Genomic DNA, 26031 nt, shown 5'->3' on the forward strand with positions numbered 1-26031 from the left:
ATACTACACAGCACTGTGACAATGATACATGCTTCTTGAGGAACCATTGTCCGAACAGATACGTACCTGACAGAACCATGTAAAAATCAAGGTCACCTCATTTCTGGTCCTTTTAGATATCACTCATCTCAACTGATAAGTAATTATAATGTTATACTTAGTTTACAAAAATCCTTAGCTAAAATTGTGTGCTACTGTCCGGACATTCTTGTTTATTACTTGCGTGTAAGAACATATTATCAATATGATTTAATAACATAACGGCACCAACTGGATGAAAATTATGACTTTTAAGATACACAAACTAGAATACAGGTAGAGGCCATGAAGTAGATGCAAAGAAGACATGATAACATACCGTTACTCGAGCAAATTATAACAACATTTTAGTCAGCATATTGCTCTGTGTGTACACAGTGAAGTTTTTTTTTCTGTAAAAATGTAGAAAAGTATTATGTGCTCCATACTCTACAGCCATCCGAGTCATAGCTCATTAAGACAGCATTGTGAACCATCTTTCATTTAGTATAAGCCATGCAACATTCCTGAGATCTGTCTGGCCAACAGGATTTTATGGCAAGGGATGGAAACTGAAAAGAGGTATAATATCAATTCTGGTCTAAAAGTATTGGTCCTGTAGGTTAATCATCCATGGATAGTTTAAAAATCTGTCCATCAGACCATGTGTGCAAGCCTCTTTTTTTTACTTTTGCATATTTATTTTAAACTCTTGTTTTGAACAGTCTTTACAATTTGATTTATTAATTATTTATTAACCTGTTGACGAGTGCAGCAAAACGTACCCAAATGAGTGCGCACGGCATTTGCCGTTTGGTCCCATATGAGGGAGCACGGCATTTTCCGTTGCAGACTAATGACTGTCAGTTCGTTCTCACTGACTTACTGTGACGTCTAGTGGAAATTTTTGGAACTTTTCAGTTGTTCCTAATAGTGTCGCTGCACAGTGTTGCTAGTCCCGTATCGTGGTGGCACCTGGTGATAACTTTTAAAACTATTTTACTGAGGCGGAACACAAGACCCGCTACGCCTCCGCCGTTTTATAAGGCCAGTCCCCCAGAATGACACAAAGAAGCGTAAACTACTCAGGCAGTGCTTTGTGTGCAAACACATCACTTGAACTGGACAAAGAAGAAAAGAAACCAGCTATGAATGTTCAACATGTGAGGTCGCCCTTTGTATATGTTTTGAGCAGTATCACACACTAGTAAAGTTTTAAAACAAGATTATTGCTTTTAACAATCTACAATGTATTTTTATATACATTTAAACTATAATAAACAAGTTTATTAACATATGTTTTTTTATTTTACTCCCTAAAAGTCTGTCACTGGTCAATGAGGCACTCAGTATGGACCGTCATAGCAAATGCTGTGCGCACTCGTCAACAGGTTAAAGTAACAAACTTTAATACTTAAATTACCAGTACATTATTATAAACAAGTATTCATTGTGAAAATAATAATGAAGTATCATTAGCTTGAACATTATTATTATTATTATTATTATTATTAGAGTATCGAATACATTATTTTAGCAAAGTCTACTAAATAATTTCTGGAAAATATTATTTATTTATTTTATTGTAGTAAAGAAAACAATTTACTAAATTAAAAACCAGTATTCCTGATTGCTAAACATTTCCAATGGTCTGGTAGTGCCAAAACCATAACCCAAGAAATGCTGCACAGCCTATAGTTACCATTATTTACATATTAGCAGTAATTAATGTATCAATATGGTGAGGGATAATAACTGTTTATTAAATTAATGTAGACAAACTAATATCCAAAATGATTAGTCAATAAATCTACATCAAATACTCAAAACAATTATTTAAGAACACAGTAGATTACAAAAATAATTCATGACAATTAGATGCTTTAAGAGTTTTTATTACAACATAAGACTTGTAAAAAGAGTTCAATTAAATAAATAAATAGTTCCACATATTCACGTCACTAAACAGATTACAACTCTGTTTTTGTGTGAATTACTTTCAATTCTTCTATACGTTTTATATAGTCTGTTTTCTCTAAACACCCATCACAGTTTTCGTTCCATTTGTTAAGGATGTTCTTCAAGTCACGAACTTTTAGTTTCTTTAAGTCCACTTGATTCAGATCAATCTCCTTTTCTGTAAAAAAATTAACTTGTAAGAAATCACTTTATAAGACAACATAAATCATTACTATAACGCTATTTTACTTAACAAAACAAAAAACACACACATATTCAATATATATATATACTATATATATACACACACACACACACACATTAATTGTATAAACATCTTAATCCATGTACAATATAACACAATTTTATACAAGTTTTTTTTTTACCAACAAACTCATATATCATAAGAAAATTCTAATGATATTTCTAGTGAGTCTTGGTCAGCAAACTAACCCCTACTACAGTGGTTTCACGTGAAAACAATATTTTTTTTGTACACAGTATTTTACTGCAATCTATCCACGGCAGGTAGTTTATCTGTCTCGCTAGATCATTCTATCTTTTTGTCACTGCTACATTAAGATATTACAAGATTAAACATCTATATGGTTGAAAAAGAGTTGCAACACTATAAGAAATTTTTTTTAACTCCCGATATCCTACAACAGTGAAATTTTATACAAGTTTTTCGTGCCCTCAACAAAAAGAGAACGGATATCTTGTGCAGATCAACAGCCTAGAGGGGTTGAAATAGGGTTGCAGTTCTTAAAAAATTATATTTTTACTTTCCAATACCCACTGTCCTGGAACGATGTAAAACCCCCATTCTAAGAAAGACTACCAATCAGTGTCATTATAGAATATTTCATAGTTAAATCATACATTTTAGAAATAAATACTTCAAAGGAAAAAAGATTTCCTACAAAAAACTGGCTAAAAATGAGCCATACTATTTACTAATGAACAGAACCATTGAGAATAGTACTTTATGTAGTTGTGCAATTAATAGTGTATTAGTAATGAAACAATAGACCTTAATTAAAATGATGAGTTGTTACACTATAAACTTTAGTAGAACCATGTTCATGGCCAAAAACTAGGATATTTAGTGTGATAGAACTACTTGCCTGTGTAGACAAAATTTATAAACTATAATTGTCTGATGCTCAACAATGAACTAAGCCCTTAACAATTATTATAAGAAGTATTTTATTTAAAACAAAAGAATTGAATAATCAGGTGCCAAGCTTTTTTTTTTTGTTCTCTTAGGACAAGAAGCTTATAAATTGCACTTAGTCCTGTAAGAACCTTTGCGCTGCTTCCGGAGTGATAGGATATTCAGTCAGGATGGGTAAGGTTAGGGAGTAGGGGCCACCTCCTATCGAGATCCATAAGGTACAATTAGGGCACTACATCTCAAAGTCATCCCGGAAGAAGGGGAGGCCAGTTCTGAACCAGCCTCTCCAGTCAAAATAGGCAGGGGTGGCACACCCTTGTTGAGGTTAACAAGAACCTCTAAGGTAAGGGAACAAACCCCACCAACTCCAACAGTCAACTGGTAGGTATAAATCAGCCTGAAGTGATCCCTGCTGGGTCAAGGTGCCAAGCTTGGAACCAAATATAAAAATACACGACTACAACTATGGCCTATGGGTTATCTATTACAACGTTAAAAATTCCAGTACTGTTCTTTTTTAACCCTTTTAACCCCAGCCATTTTTCCATGGACTTGCCAGAAAGCCCATGGCGATAAGGGACCGTAGTGCAGAATTGAGGGAAAATTCATCTAGTTTTCTTATTTTTGAAGATAATTTTTAGGTTTTTGTTTTAAATTGTTAACAAATAAGTGTACTCTTAGATGTAATAGTTAAAAAGTACTTTTACAGAATGATTTGTTTTTTTTAGCGTATTTAAACATAAAATTTTTTTTATTTTTTATAGTTTGGACATACATAAACGGTTGAAAAAAAAATTGTAGCCCCTGAAAAATGAAGCAATTTTGTTGTACACATATTTCTTACTACACACACAAAATTTTAAGAACTTTCCTTGATAAATGCAGGAGATATATCCAATTAATTGTATTGCTGCATAAGCACTTCTTCATATATTTCCACATACACGTCAGTAGAAGTATACAGATATGTTTACTTGTTTTTGCACTTTTGAAATAATAACAATTGTAAAATAACACAAACTAATTGTAATGGTTTGTAAGACTAAAACTTGTTTAATTTTTCAAAAAAGTAAAAGAAATAATATTTACAATATATACATTTTATGGTACTTTGGGAATGGGGTCAGATTCCGTTATATGCCCCCAACGCTTAAACCTTTTTCAATGAACTTAGAACGTTATAAAACGATGTAGTTGAGTAACAGAACTAACATTCCATTAATCAACAAGCATTTCCAGGTATTGTGATCGGTATTTTTGTCGCTGTTATCTTATCTTTCTCGAGAATCCCGATTACGGCAGGCCGCGCGGCGGGACTCTGCAATCACTTATCTACTAGACCGCTCAACTTTGACCTCTGTCTGAGGATGGGGAGGGGTTTGCGATAAGACAATTCCTGTTTTATATTGACGAAATATTGTTCTACGCTAATCTAGTAATCAGTAGAAGCAAAATGTCAAATAACGATTCATGTATGGGTGTGGTCGGTATAATCCCAAAGTACCAGTGTTTATCAAAGTGTTTTCACTCACTGGTAACTTTTCTCTACGACGTTTACTCATGTTTTTTTACTAATAATACAATAAATCACACGAAAAACAACCGCTTTCAATCACGCAAACTAATTGAGGTTATAAGTCAGCATACAACAACAATGCAACTGAAGTTGTCTGACAGCTGACATCGACAAATAAACTACGCTCAATGACGACGAAATACGATGCCAATTGGAAGGTTTATTGTTTTTGCATGTAGCCCGTTTCTTCACCGACTACTATACCGAAACTGATGGCATTTGGACATATTATTAGCCAACTACATTAAATTCTCGAGACGTCCGGTATATCGGACGTTGGGCATTTTAGCTAGACCACCTCTGTCCGATATATCGGACGCCGGGGCTAAAAGGGTTAAAGATTTTAACAAAAACAAAACATCTTTGAAATCCTGAAAGATATAATAAAATGATGAACTAAACTGTTCATATGCATTAAATTTAAGAGTAAATGTAAATTAATAAAATAAAAATATAAAAATACTTTACAAAATAATAATAATAAATAATATACAAAGTTGAAATAACGATTTCCGCATTTTTGGATGAAACTATTGTAACCACAACCTTTCAATCTGTATAACTTGCAAGTATTAATTGTATACAATGAACATAAGAAACTTATGTCAGACAAACAATACTGTTTTTAATTAGTTCTAGTGACTAATGATATTTGTTTTCTTGAAATTGTATCTAATACAATAATTTAAAATAATTATAACACAATAATTCTAAACAATTAATGCTCACCGTAGCGTAAAGCACAAAGCTGGGAGTCTTTCTTGCTCAACTTAGAGCAGATAACATCTGGTGGCATGGATGCTTTCACTGGCCAGGATAAATCTCCAAGAATGCCTGTTGCTGAATCTTCTTTGCCACCGATATAATAGCACTGTAAAATATTTTGATATATATATTATACAACCAACACATCACTTTTATGCTAATACAGTGTTTAATTTAATATAAGAGAACCACTCGAAATTCAAATTTCCTACCAAGACCTAATGTATGAGAGTCATTAAAAGCTTGAGATACCTGTACAGGGTGTATATTGCATAATGTTATCTGATTGCCAAAGTACCAGTCAATACCGAACAGCAACTTGGGTTCTTTAGTATACTTTTGTTCTATGTTCAGAAACATGAAGTCATAGCTTCAGTGGTGCCTGCAGCGCCATGCACACTGGTCAAAAACTAAAAATATCATCCCTTAAGGCAGTATCAAAAATCAAGCTGAAATCATGTAAGCATCTCAACCTCTACAGAGTTCAAGAGACAAGAAGCAGTGTGGTATTTGTACAATAAACATCATATTATTATCTCTATTTCAATTTATCTTCCTGTCCTCAGTTACGTTTGACTTAATCCTTTATTTTTATATTAGAAACAACATGTTTAAGTTGTTACAAACGAAACATGGAATACTGTAAAGTGATGTAATTGAAATGGTAGGTGAAGACAAAATCATTTATTGAAGTTGTTACAATAATAGTAGAGAATTATCTTGGAATTTTAAATGATCTAGGAATTTACTATATCTTATATTCTATATACTTACAAATCTGTCTTCTTTGTCATCTTTTACAGTTTTACAAAACTTCCTAAACTCATCTTCAATAGATTTCTGACTTGATTTTATATCATCAGTCAGTGAGCTGGTAAATCGTTCCACAACATTTATACAAACTGAAACATAAATACAGTCAACTCCTCAGTATCATTTATAATTTCTCAAGTAATTTTAAATGAAGAAATATTTGTTCATACTATGTTTAAATATACCATGTATAAGTGGAATATTTTAACATAGTCTGCTGCTGTACCATGACATTTATTGTACTACAAATATTTGAGAAAATGTATTTTAAAACAGAAAGAGAAACAAAATTCTAAATGTAAATTGTTGTACTTTAAAATTAATTACTTCCAATTAAATAATTTATGGCTAAACCCCAGTAAGACACTTTTGGCTTTATAATAAACAAAACATGTTTTTAAGATGGAGAACAATTTGCCACCAATAGGAGCACAGAGTGAACTCAACCCTCAGTATTCAGGTCTATAATTTTACATATTTTAAGAGATTATTTAAGCGTTTAAAATATACAACAAGCTTGCAAAATCAACCTTGGTGTTAAAAATGGAAGTTTCAGGACACAAATAAATGATTTTGAGCTCTTCACTTATAATATTGTCATGCTTGATGACAGTAATTATTTTCCCATCGATTGATAAAGTATAAATACAGTTAAGGTGTTTTCAGTGTGATTTAAAATATTTCTTTATCTGGGAAGTTAAATATTAAGAAAGATTTTCTTTCTACATATAAATGTTTTCTCTATGATACCACCCAGCGACTCATATCTAGTTGTATTTGCAAATAAAAACTGTATATTTTAATAGTAGAACATGGATATAAAGAAAATAATGTATTTTCTGTGTTAGTTTTTTGGGGATGTGATCTAAGGTTGGGAAAGTACCAGTTGGAAATGCCCTTGGCCATCAGTGCAGGCTTCAGCACCACCCTGCACTTCCGGTGAAATATTTGAGATAGTACCCAAATTCAAGCTCTGATCACGTGAGCGACTTGTAAAGGTTATATAAGAAATATATAACTTTAGCAATACTAGTAATATATTTCTGATAATCTAAGTTAGTCTAAACCTAGTAACAATGATAATAATGTTTTATTACTGTCAGACAATTACAATAAATTGTATACCAAATAAAATTTATCACTCACTCATCCATCAAATATACACAGTCGCATTCATTCAGCTTCCATCTGCTCACCAGTTATTTCCCTCTTCGACACAAGGTTATTATTATTCTCCAAAATCAATGGTTTCCCAGTTATATGCCAGGAACTCACCTATGCTATAAAAAGTCTTTGGGGCTAGAATTAATTTGAGACAAGTCTTAGATCCCTTGGGCATTTCTTGAATTTTGAGTGAGTTTGGCAGATTATTGAATAGTACTACACCTGCTTGTGAAAGCAGTTTGAAAACTACAGTCCTGCCTCTCGTGTTGTGACTGTATATGTCTCAGCCCCATGTTAAGGCACATTTAGACAAACATCCATAGCACATAGCCTAGATAGTTTTTTATTCATCATAACATTATTATTTTTAATATTGTAATTTGAAATACCTATTAACCATAATTAGTTTAAATCGTGTTATCAAAGATGTTTTTACTCATGTAGCCTATATCAATGATTCGATAATCCTGAATCTAGCATTCAAGTGTTTATTATACTATGATTTACTTTACTATGTCCATTACATTGAGTTTATTATAACTATATAAATATATAATAGTTGTATTCCTAAAAAATTAATGGCAAATAACCCAGAATTGATATTTTATGGGCTGCTGCATACAACCTTCATAACCTAGACCAAAACTAAGATTCAATATTGAACTTACCTTCACAATCTTCTCGTTTTAAAGAATTTGTGCATGAAACAAAGTAACACAATGCATAAATAACTAATAACCAGAAATGCCTAAAAGTTGTCATGTTAAGTTTTTTCAGCCCCGGTGAGAGAAATAAATAAAATCTTTGGTTTATAAATAGCCTAACTTATTTGTTTGAGGAATAATTATTATGTTTAACTTATCAATTATTTATTAATGCCCAGGATTTTATATTCAAAGGATAATACTAAATTATACTCATATCTACAATTACACCTCACACACTAAACAAACTTCAATTGCATTGAACTAGAAATTTCCATTCCCAATTCCCATATAAAACTTAGCTGACGAGATTCAAAACAACGTGCTGGAATTTCATTGGACGATGCGAGACGCTACTGTTCTTTTTCTTTTCTTTTTCCATGCTACAACAATAAAGAGGTCAGCATGGAAGTTAAATGTTAAAATATTATATGCTTTCTACTTATTATTTACTATCTATAGGTATGAACAAAAAGTAAATAATTTGATGCATTAACACGTTGAGCGCCATGAGGATCACCGGTGACTTTCACTCTGATGTTCACCTGACACCCATATGAGGGCCACCGGTGGCTCTCACTACATTTTCATCTGGGGCCAAGGGGTTTCGGTTAGAATTGTCTTGAGCAAACTATCATTGGTTATGCATTCCATGTGATCGAATATGGCGTACCGATTATTATAATCAATGCAATTCGATTCGATGGCAATTCTGAATGAAGTTACAGAGTTGACGACCAGCGGTCGCTTTCGTGGCGTGGCTAAGTCTTTTTATGCCTCTATGCTTGTATTTAGTCACTTTCAAAGCTGTTTTACAACAACAAAATTGTGCTACTGCGGTTTTTTAGCATTGCCAATCTTTTGTTCGTTTTAAGGGCCACCGGTAGCTCTCATATGGGCGTCAGGTGAACATCAGAGTGAGAGTCACCGGTCGAAAATGTATGTCCTGTCTTGTTTTCCTATTTCACGATCCTCAGTTGTTGTGTCTAACTATATAAATGAATAAAAAACGTCTCAGAGATGATGACGAAAATCTAAATGATTTTGTACACAGAATTCATGAGTAACCTTTGAGCACGGATCGAATGCATGGAAGTGCATCAAAGCGCGTGTTTGATGGATGATTTACATTTGATTTATACGCAATCAAATTCACCTACAAGTGTATTAACAATAAACTGTGGTAATCCAAGCTCAAATGAGGCTTGCGGTTGTTTGGCGTTTCCTTTTTGACGTGACAACGTCTTAAATTAGGTTGCGGCTCGGAGTCACTCATGAAAAAGTGTAACGCCCGGTAACGTTACGATGCCCGTCCAGTGGGTCCGCCGCACGGGATCCGCACGGGATAAAGCAGATAACTGTGGGTCCGCCGCACGGGATAAAGCAGATAACTATGTTTATTCGTGAAAATATGGAGTGCTTAGATTCGTCATTTACAACAACTACAACAATAAAGGTAAATAATTGTACACTGATATTTCATTATCGTAAACTATGATTGATTGATTAATTGTTAGATTGACACAAAAGTTGAGAAACTGAGTTTATAGGTTATGTCATACTATTGACAAATGTTGATAGTGTTAAGTAAATTATTAGTTTAAATCACTCTGCAATCAATCGTAATTCAGTCGATTGAGAAGAAACAGCGCGTATTGCTAGTCAAACATTTAAAATAACAAATTATAACCTCTAACCTGTCATAACAGTGCGACCAAACAAACGAACTAAACCGACCAATCACCACGCACGGAGTTAGAATTTAACTGTGTTTAGCAAGAATTTCAAATTCCAATTTTAGTAAATGTTTTATTCAACTTTACCATTTACAATAACAAATTTTAATTAATTTCAAATTATGTACAATGTTTTAGTAAACAAAATATATTTCTATAGTTAAAATTTGTGCAATTTTTATTTTCATTCAATTCCTTGTTCCTATTGTGCAATTTAATAATATTCATATCAATAAATATTCTACCGAGAAAAAGACGTTGTCACGTAAAATCTTCGCCCGTAAAACCGACTTTACAGGCAACCATAATTTTTTTCTTTCATTACTATAACGGTTTATTCCCCCTTAACTGTCCAAAGATTAATGAATTTTAAAATAGGGTGGAAATTTCATGTTAAAACTAAAAGTGTTTGGAGTAGGCTAGTTCCCAACTGAGCCAAGATTGAAGAAATTTGACATTTCAAATAACTAATTTGATTAAATATTTCATTGACTGTGTAGGCTAGACTAGAAGTTACTTTTACGTATGAAAGTGCTTCTTTTAATCTATCAAAAATTATATAATTTACTGTCTAGCCATATATACACTATAAGCTATAACTAGAACTTGTATCAGAAAAATGTTAATTTTAGTTTTTTGGTGCACAAAAAGTGTTTTGAGAAGCTTGGTTTTAACGAAATCCTACACTCATTTGAGTACTTTGGAAACTTAAAACATTTCTCGAATAAGGATGAACAGCATCTTTTTACATGGTCTTATAAACATTGTTGTGGTCATAAAGTCGTCAGTAGCTATTGACTATGTAGAAATTGTTGATGCAAAAATCCTCTTCAATAATGTATTTTATTGGCAGAAGTTAACTGCTTTTGTGTTTTGCATACAAGTCATCAAGAGAGTAGCAAATCTTAAAATTCTTTTATCATAAAGCCCAAAACAAAAAAAAGAGTCAGATATAGAATGTTCGTTTTTAAAAACATGAGTCGATTATGTATATATAATTCAAATATGAGTTGCATGTTTATGGAGATACTTTTGCGGGCCAAAATAAGAATCACCCTGTTTTATGACATGCCCATTGTCCGTTGTCAAGAGTTCTTCTCCGCCGTTGGCTATAGCTACTCACATTGCGATAGAGATGTCTCTATGATAGAGTCAGAAAACCTATCCGTCTGTTTATCACATACGAGGCAGCATCTCTAATGTTTCAAATCAGCTCATGCCCGAAGTTTTTGTTGTTGTAAAGGCTAATGAAGACATAATTTATGACTACCAATCTTGGTGGCCAAAATGTTATGAGCCTCCTTCAGGCTGTTCCATTCAACCATGGTTCAATAAAAGCGTTCAACAGCTTTTACATCAGGAATAGAAGGACCGCTAAAAATAAACAAGATTGTAAATATTGAGAAGGCTCGCTCATTTGTTCCAGATGAAACAACACTTCTATGCAAAGTTATTAGCTAATAGCATGCCTCTGTTCACTGGTGACGAAGATCAAATATTTAAAGGAAAATTATAGTCTATTAAGTTAATTCATATGTACACATGCATTTTCATTTGTAATATACACATTTTAAGAATTTATAATAATTTATTGTTATTTGGATTTTTACTTTACAACTACAAAATTTCTGCTAAATGGCAGATTTTGGCCGATTTTAAAAATTTCTGTACGGTAACTAACATAAATATTAAAAACGGTACTTTGGTATTATTGGTATTACAAAGGCCACAATTTTTGGAACAGTGTCTCTTACCGGACATATAAAAACTGCATTGCTAAAAAGAACATACTTTATTTGACTCACCATGAAAATTACATGTTATTGTGACGATCGCTGTTTTTCTGCCTCCCGAAAGGAAGGAATGTGGGCGAAAAGTACGCCACTCTGTTCTTATCTAAGTTACTTCTTGTTATGAGGCGATATAAATAGGTTTAGATATGGTTATCATAAATATATTACTAGTAATTATTTTAAAATTGACTTTTGAACTAGTGCTATAGTTAAAGATAACATTTACGAGCTCTCACGTTATCTCAGCTCAAATTTTGTTACTATATAGAGGAATGTTTTTCACCAGCGTGGCGCCGAAGACCCCATCGAAGTCCACACTGATGGCCAGGGACATTTCCGATCGGTACTTTTACGACATTAGATCACGTTGGACGATCTGGCAAGAATTAAACGCATTAGTCTTCATGACCACATTTCGTAATAGTCCACATACCTTGGAGGACATAACAAATAGCTAGGGCAATTTCACATTAAAATAGCACAATCTGCCTATCGTTGACTATGTAAACGCGTATTCTTTTCCTTCTCTGCTTCCTGCAGAAACACATGACCCTTCCCTTGTGGGGGCACTATTAGTCGGACGTATTCAATACTCCAGTCTGAGACTATTGTACATGAGATGATTTAGTTGAAGTAAGTTGTCTTGGTTCGCGTTATATTTACTTATGCTTTTTTATTTAAAAATCATATTTTGTCACAAATTTGGCGTTTTTGCATGCGTTTGGTGGTAAAATAAGACATTGTTCGCCCAAAAATAAATAAATAAGAAAGACATAAGTAAGCATAAATTGTTTAATATGGGTCAAAATTAACGCCGGTAGTTTTAATTAGTAGTATTTAGAAAGATTGGATAATTATGCATTATTAATGAAGTTACAACACGACATCACTAGCCTCAAAATGTATAGTTTAGACAACGAAACAATAAATAATACACAAAGATACTGTAGGAGGACTGCCTGAACTGGAGGAAATCAGCACTTCAAAGTATCTCGGGGTGACAATAGATGACTCTCTGAAATGGACACACCACATTGACAACCTCTGTAAAAGGCTTAGCGCAGGACTGTAAGTGATCCGCAGGATGAAACATATCAGCGACCTAGGAACAGCTAAAACTGCATACTATGCTCTCTACGAATCAAATCTTCGATACGGTATAGCAGTCTGGGGAGGTACCACACTAGGCAACCTGCAACGGGTCCTAATACACCAAAAGAGAGCAATTCGGATCCTTGCAAGCCTACGCACAAGAGAATCATGCAGGCAAACCTTTCAAGAACTGAAGATTCTCACTGTGGTTAACCTATACATCCTGGAAGCTGTGACCTACGTACATCTGAAATCACCCGATGAAGTGATGACTGGAGCACAGCAACATGACTACAACACTCGGCATGCTGCAAACTACCATCTTCCAGCTCACCGCCTAGCGTCCACGGAGAAGAAGCCAACGTATGTCGGAGCAAAGCTGTGGAACGCCCTCCCACTAGAACTGAAGAGGAGAGACCGACTGCAGTTTGGACACAAACTAAAACTCCGGCTTCAAGACCATCCATTCTACACAATAAATGAATTTTCAAACAGAACTTTCTAACCTGCTGTAACAAAATAAAATCTGACGATTGTACTGTTCTCTAAGAATATGTTCAATAAAGAATACCTATTTATTTATTATTTATTTAATCTAATTTACTAGATGTGTAGGTAACAACTAAGATTTGTATAATCTATATCATGTACGATAAAAACAGTACAGAAAAAATAGCAGACTAATTTTGACAAAGACGTAGATTTGGGCGAGACTGGAAGAAAGAGGAAGAGAGCGAATGAGCCTGAGAGAATAGCAGAGAGTGAGAGGGTGTAAGATACTCTGAATCAGCAGCAGCACTTGCAATCACAATACTACACACGAGTACGACTGACGAATGACAGACAAAGAGGATAAGATTCAATAGACAGCGAGTCAGCAAAGAAATTTACAAGTTTATAAGTCGCGACAGTGCGTGAAAATAGAAAGTAGCTGGAAATGTACTCGTAAACTTTTGATTAAGTGTCTTAACTTATCTATGAATTGGTGTTAGTTAATCAGATAAAATTATCAATCCTATTTATTGTTTGATTGCAAAATTATGATTTGATTGTAGCTGCCAGTAGACTTTCAACGCCTTTAATAAGTCTTCAAACCAATTACAAGATTAAGGTTAGTTCTATTAAAATAATACTTAATTACAACTGGGTTTTGTATAAAATATAGCCTTGATGGGTTGTATTCATGTCAGGTTTAATGTAGAATGGTTCAGATATAGTGACAAATGTTAATATCATGTAAATCTGGACGAAACATATTTTTTACTATGCAAGATAGGCCTCTTAACCCTAAACTGTTTGATAATTTCCTAGTATTTATGTTGTAAGTGAAATAGAGCCTCCCCCTGTATCATTGACAGAATTAACAATGTTAAATCATAATAACAATACAATAAAGTATTAATTTTTGAATATGTGTCAACAATGTTGATATTTAGTTAGAGATAGATAAATACTCTAAATAAGGTTAGAGTAGTTCAAATATGTTGTGTTTAATGTTTGAATTTGTCAATGATATCAATCCAAGAATATTGTAATGGACTGAATTATATATATACACACAACAGAAATATACTAGGAACTCTCATAAAAGACCATGATTGCAGTTGAAGCCTAACCACACCCACTTGTTTGTGCCTTCATTGTAACAAAGTCATAAGTTAAACTGGCACTTAGTTTTAATTTGTGTTTTATCAACACTGTCGTGAAGCATAGGACATTTTGTTAACTAGGGCTCTAGGGCTACAAAGTATCAAAATGTCCTGTGTAAAAGTTTTTTATTTGGTCAAGCCATCTGTCAGAAAAGTCGGGTAGAGTACAATAAGCAAACCCGGTTTTTATATTGATTACTATAATCATTGATTCTTAATATTCGTGTATCGCATACCAGCCTATCAATCATGTGAACAATAGTCATAATAACAATCATGTTTGAAATTAATATACTAATTCACGGTAAATCTTAAGATCAGCGACTACCGCTCCGATCGCCGTAATTTTTTGCATACTAACACAGGTTAACGTAATTTCAACAACAAAAAATAGTCCCAATTATCGCCGTAGTCGTGTACTCCCCCCCCCCCAAAAATTTGAAAAAAATAAAATTAAAAAAAACCTGACTGACAGTGCATTTATTCGTTTTTTTTTTGTGTTATTATTTCGTAGGGCAGTAGTCCAGGTACTACTTCTAGTATAAACTCGTCTTATCTTATCAGTGATAAACGCGCGCTGCTTATCTTTTGCCTATAATGAAACCTGCGTTAGTTCTGTCTGAGTTTTGTGTGTGTAAGCAGTCATGGCGTGATCTGGGCTTGGACTTTGCAAGCTCGGGTTAATTTTTTTTTCTAAAAGAGCAAGCAGCGCAAAGCGCTGCGCAGCGGGCAAGCATCGCGTGATCTGAGTTTTGAATAGGCAAGCTAGGGTCTTTTTAGCGTGTGACAAGAACCATCGCACGCCATGTCAATAACTTCACTAATTATTCCTTGTCCATGTGGGTTTGTTTGTTTATGTCTCGCGGTCAATCGAAGCCGTCCTATAGGTCACGTGATCCGCCCGGCCAATCGGAAACTTTCCTGTTTGTCACGTGACTACTGTCAACTCATCAAAACGGCTATGGTCGGCCATTGTTTTTAGTTTGATAGTCGAAAACCTTGTTATTTATGTGTTTTGTATTGCCAACATTGTACTGCCGAAAAACTGGTTTTTATATGTTAGTGATAATCGGGACTATTTTTTTGGTGAAATTACGTTAACCTGTGTTAGTATGCAAAAAATTACGGCGATTGGAGCGGTAGTTGCTGATCTTAATATTTACCTAATTCACATAGTGACAATCTCATAAGTTACATAATAATGAAACGATAACCACATAACTTAACTCACATTTATAACAGAAAATATGAAATACGCGTAAATATTTATATGTTTCCTCCAATACCGTTTTCAGCGTCCTCTGTAGAAAACTATTTCTATTCTATACAAACACTCACAGAGAAGATCTGCAAGCAGGTCAGCTGATATCCCACTTTTTAAACTTCCTCCAAGAGCTTTTGACTGTGCTATTGTCTATAAAAGACAATACATTTACTGTAGGCTATGAAATAGTTTTTAAAATTTATACAAGTTAGTTATTGTTCAAAAATCGGTATTTGGTTATATTAATAGTTATAATTAAGTAATGTTGTTTGTCAATATCAATGTAAAAAACCGGGCCCGCTTATCGTACTTTACCCGAAAAGTCTTTTGAAAAGACCTAAATAAATAATTTTTACTCTTCATAGTCTTTTAGCACATTAATCAATCTACTTAGGGTTGGCATATCGCCAGATTTCCTCAAACATTACAGATGTTGGGGGTAAAAATGATAGCTTTGGGAATTGTTGCTAAAAAGCTAAATTATTTTTAACTCTGGAATTGCCCAGCAACTCATATATAGTTGCTTTATCACCTGATGCAGTGATTTTATTTTGTTTGAATTAATTTTGAACAATATTGTTATTCTATTCATTTGAAAGAGCTGGCAATAATTAATTGTAATTAACTATAGTTAGAATGTTGTGGTAAAGCTATTTGTTAGTTAAGGTATTTCTAATCGGTAATTTGGTATGCTGATGTGATTGTGGTATTAGCCACTTACTGTACTGCAGCCACATAGGCTACCAGAGGAAAGTTTCGCTTTGCAAGATTGAAACTTGCATTAGTGAAAAGAGCAGCTCTTTATAAATACTTTCATGGTTTCTGTTACAAGTCTATATGTTTTTGTTTAATCCTGGTCAGTGTGTGATGCACATTTCAGATGTGCTTCAGGGTTTTTGATTATAAGTACTATTTATTGGCAAGATATGTGGATGATATTTATACCAATGTATTCAGGAAGTTCTAAACTATAGATTTATATATAACATAGCTCTTTTTTTGTAGTTTAACAAGTTTGTTGAACGCTTTTCAAAAATATAATTTCAATTGATCTAAAGAAACTAAAGAAAAAGGTAAGAGATAAATGTGTATGTATTTATATATACACTAGCAGATACCCTTGGCTTCACACACAATTTTCTGCTGAATGATCATTAAAAAGTAGGGACATAGACTTGGAAACTTGCTGTAGTCAAAGTTGTCTATTCTGGCAGTTTAAATTTTCTTATTGTTGACATATTTTCAGTGCCACATCTGAGTTTGTCTTGTTGCCCCGATCAACCTAATATATACATTTGCAGGTTTTGGAAACTTTCTTCGGTCAGAAAGCATCTACATCCTGTCTGTACCATACTTCAGGGTTTTAGATATTTCTAGTATCAAAGTTGAGTTTGCCTTGTTACGGCAATAAAAAAATATACATACAACGGCGCGCATGTGTGTGCGCATGTGCTCGCGTGCATACATTAATTTCAGTCATGTCTCCTTGGAAAAATGGGAGGCCAGCTCTGTACCAACCTCTTCAGTTAAAAGCGGGCAGGGTTGGCACACCATTATGTATAGGCTAGCAACAGCTTTTAACTCTTAGAGTTCCTCACCAGCTCCATCAGTCATCCCCCACAGTAGACTAGACTATCGACCTATCCTTGGACACCATATCTCAATATGTGTGGTTAGTGATGTGCAGCTCCGGGACATCCCCAGGGTTGTCCAGATTTAAGTGGCACATCGGTTCTTGCTGTACAGAGTGTAGGTTCAGGTAAAAGGTATAAACTAGCCAGAAGTGAACCTTCCTAGAATAACTGGTATATGTTACACTTTTGTTTCAATAAAATTTCATTCACACTTATAATGTGGAAGTGAGATCTCAAACAGATGACAGGTTTGCACTGCTGAAGATGACATAATGTAACATGTTCAATAATTCTTTTCTTTTCAATGAATTTAAGTAACTTTGTTAACTTTATAGTACTGTCCAAGTAACATACCTCTGTATAAACATATTAAAGATGACAATGTGATTCTATACCATTACCCAGAACTCTTAAAATGTAATAAAATGTAAAATTGTTGTTGGTTACAGGTATTTTTCTGCTATAGAAATCTTCCATAATGAAACCAGGAGCGGCAACCCGAGAACAACGTTTATCTAATCTGCTATCAAGAGAGGAGAACGAGTGTATATTTAGTCTTTTTGGAGCACGATGCGAAGTGAGCAATTTCATAGTAATAACAGTCTAGAAATTTGTCTTTCAATATTTAGTTTAGATATAATTAATACTTAGTCCTACACATATATATTAATTTAAAGAAGGATAATTGTCTTGGTGATTTTCTGTTACATTAACTTATTTTCTGAACCTTATCAGGTTCCTAATACACCTATTATTTTATTGTAGTTGCAATATAATCTGATATGAAAAATGCCTTTATTAAAGAGGTGGAGTTATGGCTGTCAAACCCTCTCTATTACTCAACCTCATATAAATACAGAAAATTAACACCAATTGAATACAGACATTGTAAAATTTTAACACAATTATAATTGTTATTGTGAGCTTTATAACATTCACTTACAAGAATATGAGTTACATTGACACTAACATCTTTAAACATGAATTCTGGACACTCCTCCCTAGATATGTCATATGATAGAATTAGGAATCTATTATAATCTAATATAAAATAAATAAATCACAACATGGAGTGAACTTTAACCAAAAGTTAAAGAAAATGCATAGCAATCTACTTCACTGCTGTGATCTGCAATGTTTTCTGGCATAAAACACTATTTACATTGTGAACATTACACAATATTAAAAATCTAAGTTTACAGCAAAATACAGCACTTAAGGATGATGGTGTTTGTCAACAAAGAAAAATGGGCAAACTGAACATTGAACATTAACAGTTAGACAACAATTACAGGGAGACAACAGAAGACACAAAGCTGTTCCATTATCTTGGTGAAAAGTAAACTCAAGTTCAATCAATCAATCAATTTATTGTTTTAAGACTTTTTACAAGTATTAACAACGTCAGTATTGCAGCACAACGCCAAGTCTAGATATACTTATAAATATAGATATAGTATAAATTACAGATAAACTATTACATTTTAAATTCAAATTTGTTTATAATTTGATAATTTTTGTATGTTAAGGTGTGAAAATAGTTGTTAAAATAACGCCATCAATTAGTTAATATAAATTACTTCGATTAAAACATGTAAAACAATGGAATTAATCAACAAAACTAAAATTCAACAATTAATAAAATATTTATAAATAAACTAACAAAAAAACAAATAAATAACAACAAGCGGTTATAGACTCATTTAAAATGACAAGAAAAAAGCAACATCAAATCAACACACAACATCAAAGAGTAAAAAATTCTCAAAATGCAATTGGACTAACTCCAAAATAACTCCTGATGGCTTTAAAAAGGTTAAATATTGTATAAGAAATGACAGTAAAGAAAGAAATCAGACATTATATATATATTCTACAAATATTACATAAAATGTATTGGTCAAATTACTTTTCGTAATTTGACCAAATAAGTATGTAATTTGTGTAATGTAAGGTGCTGAGAATAGTTTTTGCAATTTTTTACGATAAACCTTCCTACTGAATAACACTAAGACCCAACTAGCTTTTGGTAATCTTACTTTGGTCGGCCTCGGGCTGTAGCAGGGGGCACTGCAGAATTAGCATTCTGATTCAGGGAAATGCTCTGCATGTGATATCGGATCAGATACCACAAAGATTTTCCTTCGACAAATCCTTCAGGATTATCATACCTTCTAGGGAGGCTTGGTCTGAGGGAAAGAAACCTCTTCCACCAGCGGAGCTTGAATGGTTTACAGACAGCTCTAAAACCAAAAGTGGCACAGGTGCTGGAATTGTGGGGGAGATCATCTAGGGAGCTGGTAGTCTCTATGGGTCTTTATTCCACAGTCTTTCAGGCAGAAGTCACAGCCATTATGGAGTATGCTTGTAAGAATCTTCGTCTGCAGTATAGGAGTAAGATGATTAGCATTTTCACAGATTGCCAGGCAGCATTGAAGGCGTTGGACTCTTGTGTAATCAGCTCCAAACTTGTCTGGGATTGCTATCAAGTTGTTCCTTCCCTTGTCAGTATCAACAATTTTACTGTTTTTTGGGTTCTTGGTCATGAGGGGATCTCTGGGAACGAAAGAGCTGATGTCCTGGCTAACTTGGGCTTAGAATTCATTATGATGGGACCTCAGTCGTCTTTTGGCATTTAGGTGTGAATCCTTTGGGTCTGTCTCAGAATAGGGTCACACAGCATGAGAGAAGGTGGAGGCTGCATCTGGGTCAGAAAATGAGCAGAATGGTACTACAGTCGCCTTCCTCTAGAGTGGAGTCTGACCTTCTCTAAGTAAATCTGTGTCTTCTCGGGTTATAGGTCTGATCACGGGACATGATCACCTGAGGAAGCATCTTCACAGAGTCGGTATCCTTCAGGAAGATCCGCTCTGTAGAATGTGTGACGAGCAGGATGAAACTGCTGAACACCTGCTCTTTGACTGCCCTACAATAATAAGGGAGCGGTACGCCATCTTTGCTAGTTTGGACAAGGTTGGTGAATTTCCCCAGGAGGACCTGATCAGTTGTTTTCTGCTGTTTGTAGAACTGCTGAAACCGTAGACTGTTGGCCTCACGGGGTGCTTTTGGGGTGCGCAAAAGGCCCTTGAGGCTTATGTGCATGGCAATAGACCGCCCCATAGAAGAAGAAGAATCTTATTTACTGACTCTTGGTGACTCAAATTCTAAATCCATTAACAGTAATATATCTAAAGTGTAATTTGTAAGCAAATATACAAAATAGAATCCATTTAACAAAAATTATTGCTGTTTGATCTTACACCTGTACATAAAGTGAGAAAAAATAAATTATTTAGATTATATATCAGGTGATTTAGCATTTTGTAATACATTCGGACTGTTACAGCAGAGTGTTGTAGGTGGCTCTATCGGCACTAGCAAAGTTTTCCATAGTTTAGAAAAATTGTAAGCTATATTTCATTTACAATTTTTACACTGTACAGACAACATTGTATAGCCATATAAAAGCAGTTTTTTAGTGTGTGTTGTGTAACTGTTTCAGTCCCTTGCAACCACAGTTGTTCAGGTATTCGTAACAAGTGCCCCAGAACACTGTGACTGGACGAAACTCGACGCTGGTGTACTTTGCTTGGTCAAGGATCATCAGAAGAGATCGTATTACTTCAGACTATACTGTCCTGACAGACGTTGTCTGGTGTGGGAACATGAAGTGTACAACAGTATGCAGTATAATGCACCAAGACCCTTCCTACATACCTTTGAAGCGCAGGTATTTCTGAGTTATGTGGTAATAGAAAGAATAACAATAACAAGAAATATTATTTAAAGTAGAAATTGTTCTATACAGGAATCTAAATATCATTGGCTTAGCCCCTGAGGGCAAAATCTGTAAGGTTACTTTTTGACAGTACCAAAAATATTTATTGCATCAAAAAAAGAAGGGACATGAAGATTAAAAATTATTTTAAAAAGATTGCAATTAAAATAACTTTTATGTTGACTTTAAGCTGTTTTGCAGACATTTTGAAAAAGTTATAACTTAGGTAATATTTGTGTATTGTATGTATTTATATACAGGGACCAGACCACCCGTACAGTACTTATAGCGGCCAAACCAAACGAAGTAGATTATTCATAACAACTTAAACCCTCCTATTTCCACCCCAAGGAATTTAAGAAATTATTTTGAAATCTCTAAAACTCCCCAAAAGGGTAGTTTTGGGGGGTAGGGGTGGTTTTTGGAAAATTTTCAAATGTAAAGGTATGTTGAGTTATACCTTATTTTAAAGGTATTTCTTCACTGATTATTTTGATGAAAAAGGTTTGAACCTATCTTGCCGCTTGTGTACAGGGTACATCAAAACGTTAAAAAATCAGGTGTTTGTGGGTAAATTTATCGCAAATACCTGCACAAATGTACCTACCTACATCTATATATATATATATAAATCATAATACTTTATGGTTTTTGTCATATATATCTTTATAAATAAACGTAATTCATTGTAAAAAAATACTATTAGGCATAAATTTAAAAATATATAAATATTTGTTTACATTTTTATGTTGTTTTATGTTTTTTTAATATAGTTTGAGCATGTCTAGGATGGAAACAAAAATAATTAAGTGTAAGAAACCAATTCATTTGGTTCAAAATTGTATTTCAGAAACAAATAATATGCTCTGAGGTTACTCTCTAAATGCCATTATTTACATCCTCAACTACGATTTTATTACATAAACACTGATACAAATGTTCAAATATGAATCAACGTTAAAAAGTAACAAATTTGAATTATACACTTATTGTACAGTTTTCGGTTGGACAAAATGGGTGGTGTTCACGGAGCATTTACATGCAGTCTTGGTGCTTTTTATGTCATCAAAATTATTTTTATTTCTGAATTGTGTTTAACACAAAGTGTGTTATTTTGTATGGACTGCTTCAAAATTCTGTTTTTAGTACTCAACTCTATAAGATGTTGCTTTACTTTTAGGACTGCATTGTTGCATTCAACTTTGCAAATGAAGAGGAGGCGAGTTGGTTCAGGACTATCCTTCTGAACAAACTGGAAACCAAAAAGCAAAGAAGGGGTGAGCTTGATTCTCTTAAAGTATTATAATTTTACTACGTCGGTCAATTAATATTATGAGAAGGAAACAGGATTTTTCCGGACATTTGCCATCGTTCAGTGAAACAAGAAAACAGTAACACTACGTTTCGAGATCTGCAATCTGATCTCTTCTTCAGGTAAAGAACTAACCTAATACATAATTACAAACTAAGTTAAAATAAACAAATCTTACTAAAGCGTTGTGGCACGCCTAAGTCAGGAATCACAACCTACAAGTTGTTGTCAACTTCACTAACACTAAAGACATGCACTTAATACAAAACTATACAAAACACTAATCATTAAAAGTAAACTACGGAATACAGGTCACAATGCGTCTTCACTCGTCTACTGACCACCTACGACTGACCAGAGGGACTAGCCAATGGCAATCGTGACGGCTGGCTAAAACAAGATGGCGGACATACAAGGGAAGGGGAACAGGAATGGGCCCTTTCGTTATTATTGGTTCATGCGAGATGAACTTCTTAAAACCATATTGTGACTCCGCATTGGTTTATTACAAATATCCGATCCGTTTGATACTTTTGGTTTTCTCTTTAGTTCATTTTTTAGAATTGGCAACCAAATCCAACCATCAAAAATCTGTCAAAGAAGGAGTAGCCTACTCGTTGTTTGATAGAGCAAAGAGCTTGTGCTCAGATAAAGATGGACTAAAAGAAGAATTTAAGAAAATTGAATCGGATCTCAGAAGCAATGGATACCCTCAATTAGTAATTAATAAGTGCAAACGAACCAGAAGAATCATTCCTGAGTCAGAAAAACAGATTTTTGAAAAAATTTGCGTTTATGTCAATCCCTTATGTGCCGGGATTATCGGAGAAAATTAGAAGAGTAGGTAGAAAGTACAACATTAGAACCGCGTTTAAAACACACAACACTCTTAGACAAAGTCTCGTAAAAACAAAACCAAAAAATGGCACACAGGATTCCAAAAACTGTGTTTACAGTATAAAATGTAGCTGCAATAGGGAATACATAGGCGAGACAAAAAGACCACTAAACGCAAGGATAAAAGAACACAAAGAAAACACGAGAAAGGGTTTCACAGAAAAGTCAAAAATTGCACACCATTGTTGGTCCGAAGACCATCATATGAATTGGGATGAAGCCCACATAATACATCGGGAACCACATTTCTTCAAAAGGAAATTAATTGAGGCAACATACATTAAATTGGCAGACCAACCAATCAGTCAACCATCAGTCGAGATTAGGCCGCTTTGGTTGCCAATTCTAAAAAATGAACTAAAGAGAAAACCAAAAGTATCAAACGGATCGGATATTTGTAATAAACCAATGCGGAGTCACACTATGGTTTTAAGAAGTTCATCTCGCATGAACCAATAATAACGAAAGGGCCCATTCCTGTTCCCCTTCCCTTGTATGTCCGCCATCTTGTTTTAGCCAGCCGTCACGATTGCCATTGGCTAGTCCCTCTGGTCAGTCGTAGGTGGTCAGTAGACGAGTGAAGACGCATTGTGACCTGTATTCCGTAGTTTACTTTTAATGATTAGTGTTTTGTATAGTTTTGTATTAAGTGCATGTCTTTAGTGTTAGTGAAGTTGACAACAACTTGTAGGTTGTGATTCCTGACTTAGGCGTGCCACAACGCTTTAGTAAGATTTGTTTATTTTAACTTAGTTTGTAATTATGTATTAGGTTAGTTCTTTACCTGAAGAAGAGATCAGATTGCAGATCTCGAAACGTAGTGTTACTGTTTTCTTGTTTCACTGAACGATGGCAAATGTCCGGAAAAATCCTGTTTCCTTCACAATCCTTCCATCGTCAAAAATAACCTTTAATATTATGACTCTGAAAACTTATTTAATGGAAATGTAATCTGTAAGTTTTCTTCAGGTAAAACAGAAGTTTGTTCAGAATTTATGTTTCCAGCCACTATTGTTCAGTACATAGAGTCTGTATAATCCTAACCTTGCTATTCCGGTTAAACCAAATACTTTTAACTAGAAAATAAATTTAATATCAATTAGGACTGAGAGTTTAAACAAAAAGCACATTTAAAATAAAATTGAAGGTGGTTAATTTGAATGAAGCATGTATGAAAATGAAATAAAACTTTTTAAATCAAAACATCCATTGAAGCAATTTATTACATTAAAAATGTGTTCTTCTTTTCTTAATTTTTTCTCTTCTAAGGGTTGGCCTAAAGCATGCACTTAAGCCTCAAGGGTGTTTTGCTTACCCGGAAGTATGCCCAGCCAGCCAGTTCATAGTCAGTAGTTCTACAAACTCCCAAAAACAACTATTTCCCGTAATTAGACCCACAACCTGAGACGATACCGATCTACTTAACACATTCACTGCGGGTGATGAGCGTGGCGCGCCGAGAGGTGTACGGGCAAGCTCGGCATACGGCAGCTGCTTTCATGTTACCTCAGTGTGAGTTGAGCAGTTGCCTGGGAAGGCTGTAACACTCAGCGAGGTGTGCCTGTTTCTGTGAGTCAGTTTGTACAATTCGTCGCCGGTTCGCCATTTTCGTTTCTTGTGTATGCTTTGTGATATTGTGTGAGTGGATTATAGTGTCTGTTGACTGTGTAAGTGTTTGTACTCATAATGGAGGAAGACGATAATGTTATTGACGATAATTTTTCATCTGATGAAGACAATGAGTCAAGTTCAAACAGTTCTAGAGACGGTGAAGGCGGCGTCCCCCACCCCCAGTGGGCCGGCACGGCCAGCGACATGGCTGGTTTACGTGACCTGCCGTTCACTGGTCAACCTGGCTTGCTCGTTCCCATTCCAGGTGACAATAAACCAATTGACTGGTTCAATCTCCTTCTTGACACAGTGTTTTTAGAGAATATCACTAGACAAACCAACCTGTATGCCCTGGAACTATTTTGTGGCCCCACCACTTCTCCTGCATCTTGCATAACCAAATGGAAGGACTTAGTGATGGCCGAACTAAGAACATTCTTAGGCCTTCTACTGTTGACTGGTAACGTCAGACTGAATCGATTAAAAGACTATTGGAAAACTCATCGGTTGTTGAACTTTCCTATGTTCAAGGAGTACATTTCTCAAGATCGATTTCTTGGCATTTTTAGATGCCTGAATTATTCAAGAGTTGATACCCCTGATCACCCCAAACCTGCTAACGACCGGTCTTTTAAAATTCAAAATATTGTTGATTATTTCAACAATAAGATGCGACAGATCTATTATCCCGACCGTGACCTGACAATCGACGAAGAGATGGTACTGTGTCGTGGCAGACTGGTCTTCCGCCAGTACGTAAAGGGCAAGCGCCACAAAATTGGAATCAAAATTTATTCCCTGAATGAACCCGAGAGACTCATGCTGCTTGAAGGTCATACCGTCAAAGTCGTCATGAAGCTGATGAGTGACTTCCTGGGGAAAGGGCATTCCCTGTTCATAGATAGTTTTTATGATAGTTTTGTATTATCATCCAAACTTCTACGTCACTCAACCTACACTACCAGCACCCTACACATCGACAGACTCCATACACCTCCAGCAGTGAAGGCAAAGGCATTGGACAAAGGTGAAATGATAGCGAACTATGCCCAAAGTGTCATGATTGGAAAATGGAGGGATATGACGGTG

General features: G+C 34.7%; 2 protein-coding genes across 2 annotated transcripts in view; one reads left to right on the top strand and one right to left on the bottom strand.

Moving 5' to 3' along the window:
• Nucleotides 1-1892: 1892 nt before the first annotated feature.
• Nucleotides 1893-8502, bottom strand: LOC124357721 (mesencephalic astrocyte-derived neurotrophic factor homolog). The gene is made up of 4 exons (XM_046809731.1): nt 8141-8502; nt 6270-6397; nt 5460-5601; nt 1893-2155 (listed from the first exon to the last, which is right to left on the bottom strand). Exons 1-4 carry the CDS (start codon nt 8232-8234, stop codon nt 1989-1991), a joined length of 531 nt encoding a protein of 176 aa, XP_046665687.1. The 5' UTR covers nt 8235-8502; the 3' UTR covers nt 1893-1988.
• A 5092-nt stretch (nt 8503-13594) lies between these two features.
• Nucleotides 13595-26031, top strand: part of LOC124357730 (neural Wiskott-Aldrich syndrome protein-like) — a 31614-nt gene continuing 19177 nt past the window's right edge. Inside the window, exons 1-4 of the mRNA XM_046809744.1 lie at nt 13595-13908; nt 17794-17921; nt 20847-21074; nt 22303-22399. Of these exons, the coding sequence (XP_046665700.1) occupies nt 17823-17921; nt 20847-21074; nt 22303-22399 (424 nt within the window). The 5' untranslated portion in view covers nt 13595-13908; nt 17794-17822. The remainder of the gene's footprint in view (nt 13909-17793; nt 17922-20846; nt 21075-22302; nt 22400-26031) is intronic.

This window comes from Homalodisca vitripennis, chromosome 1 (genome assembly GCF_021130785.1).
Source record: "Homalodisca vitripennis isolate AUS2020 chromosome 1, UT_GWSS_2.1, whole genome shotgun sequence".
NCBI lineage: Eukaryota > Metazoa > Arthropoda > Insecta > Hemiptera > Cicadellidae > Homalodisca > Homalodisca vitripennis.

Bases quoted from the DNA above. Each gene is read 5' to 3' on its own strand.
- LOC124357721 (XM_046809731.1), bottom strand. From the start codon at position 8,234: ATGACAACTTTTAGGCATTTCTGGTTATTAGTTATTTATGCATTGTGT. The intron at 6,398-8,140 runs GTAAGTTCAATA...TTTATGTTTCAG, and splicing joins AAAACGAGAAGATTGTGAAG to TTTGTATAAATGTTGTGGAA. The intron at 5,602-6,269 runs GTAAGTATATAG...AATATTTTACAG, and splicing joins ATGACAAAGAAGACAGATTT to TGCTATTATATCGGTGGCAA.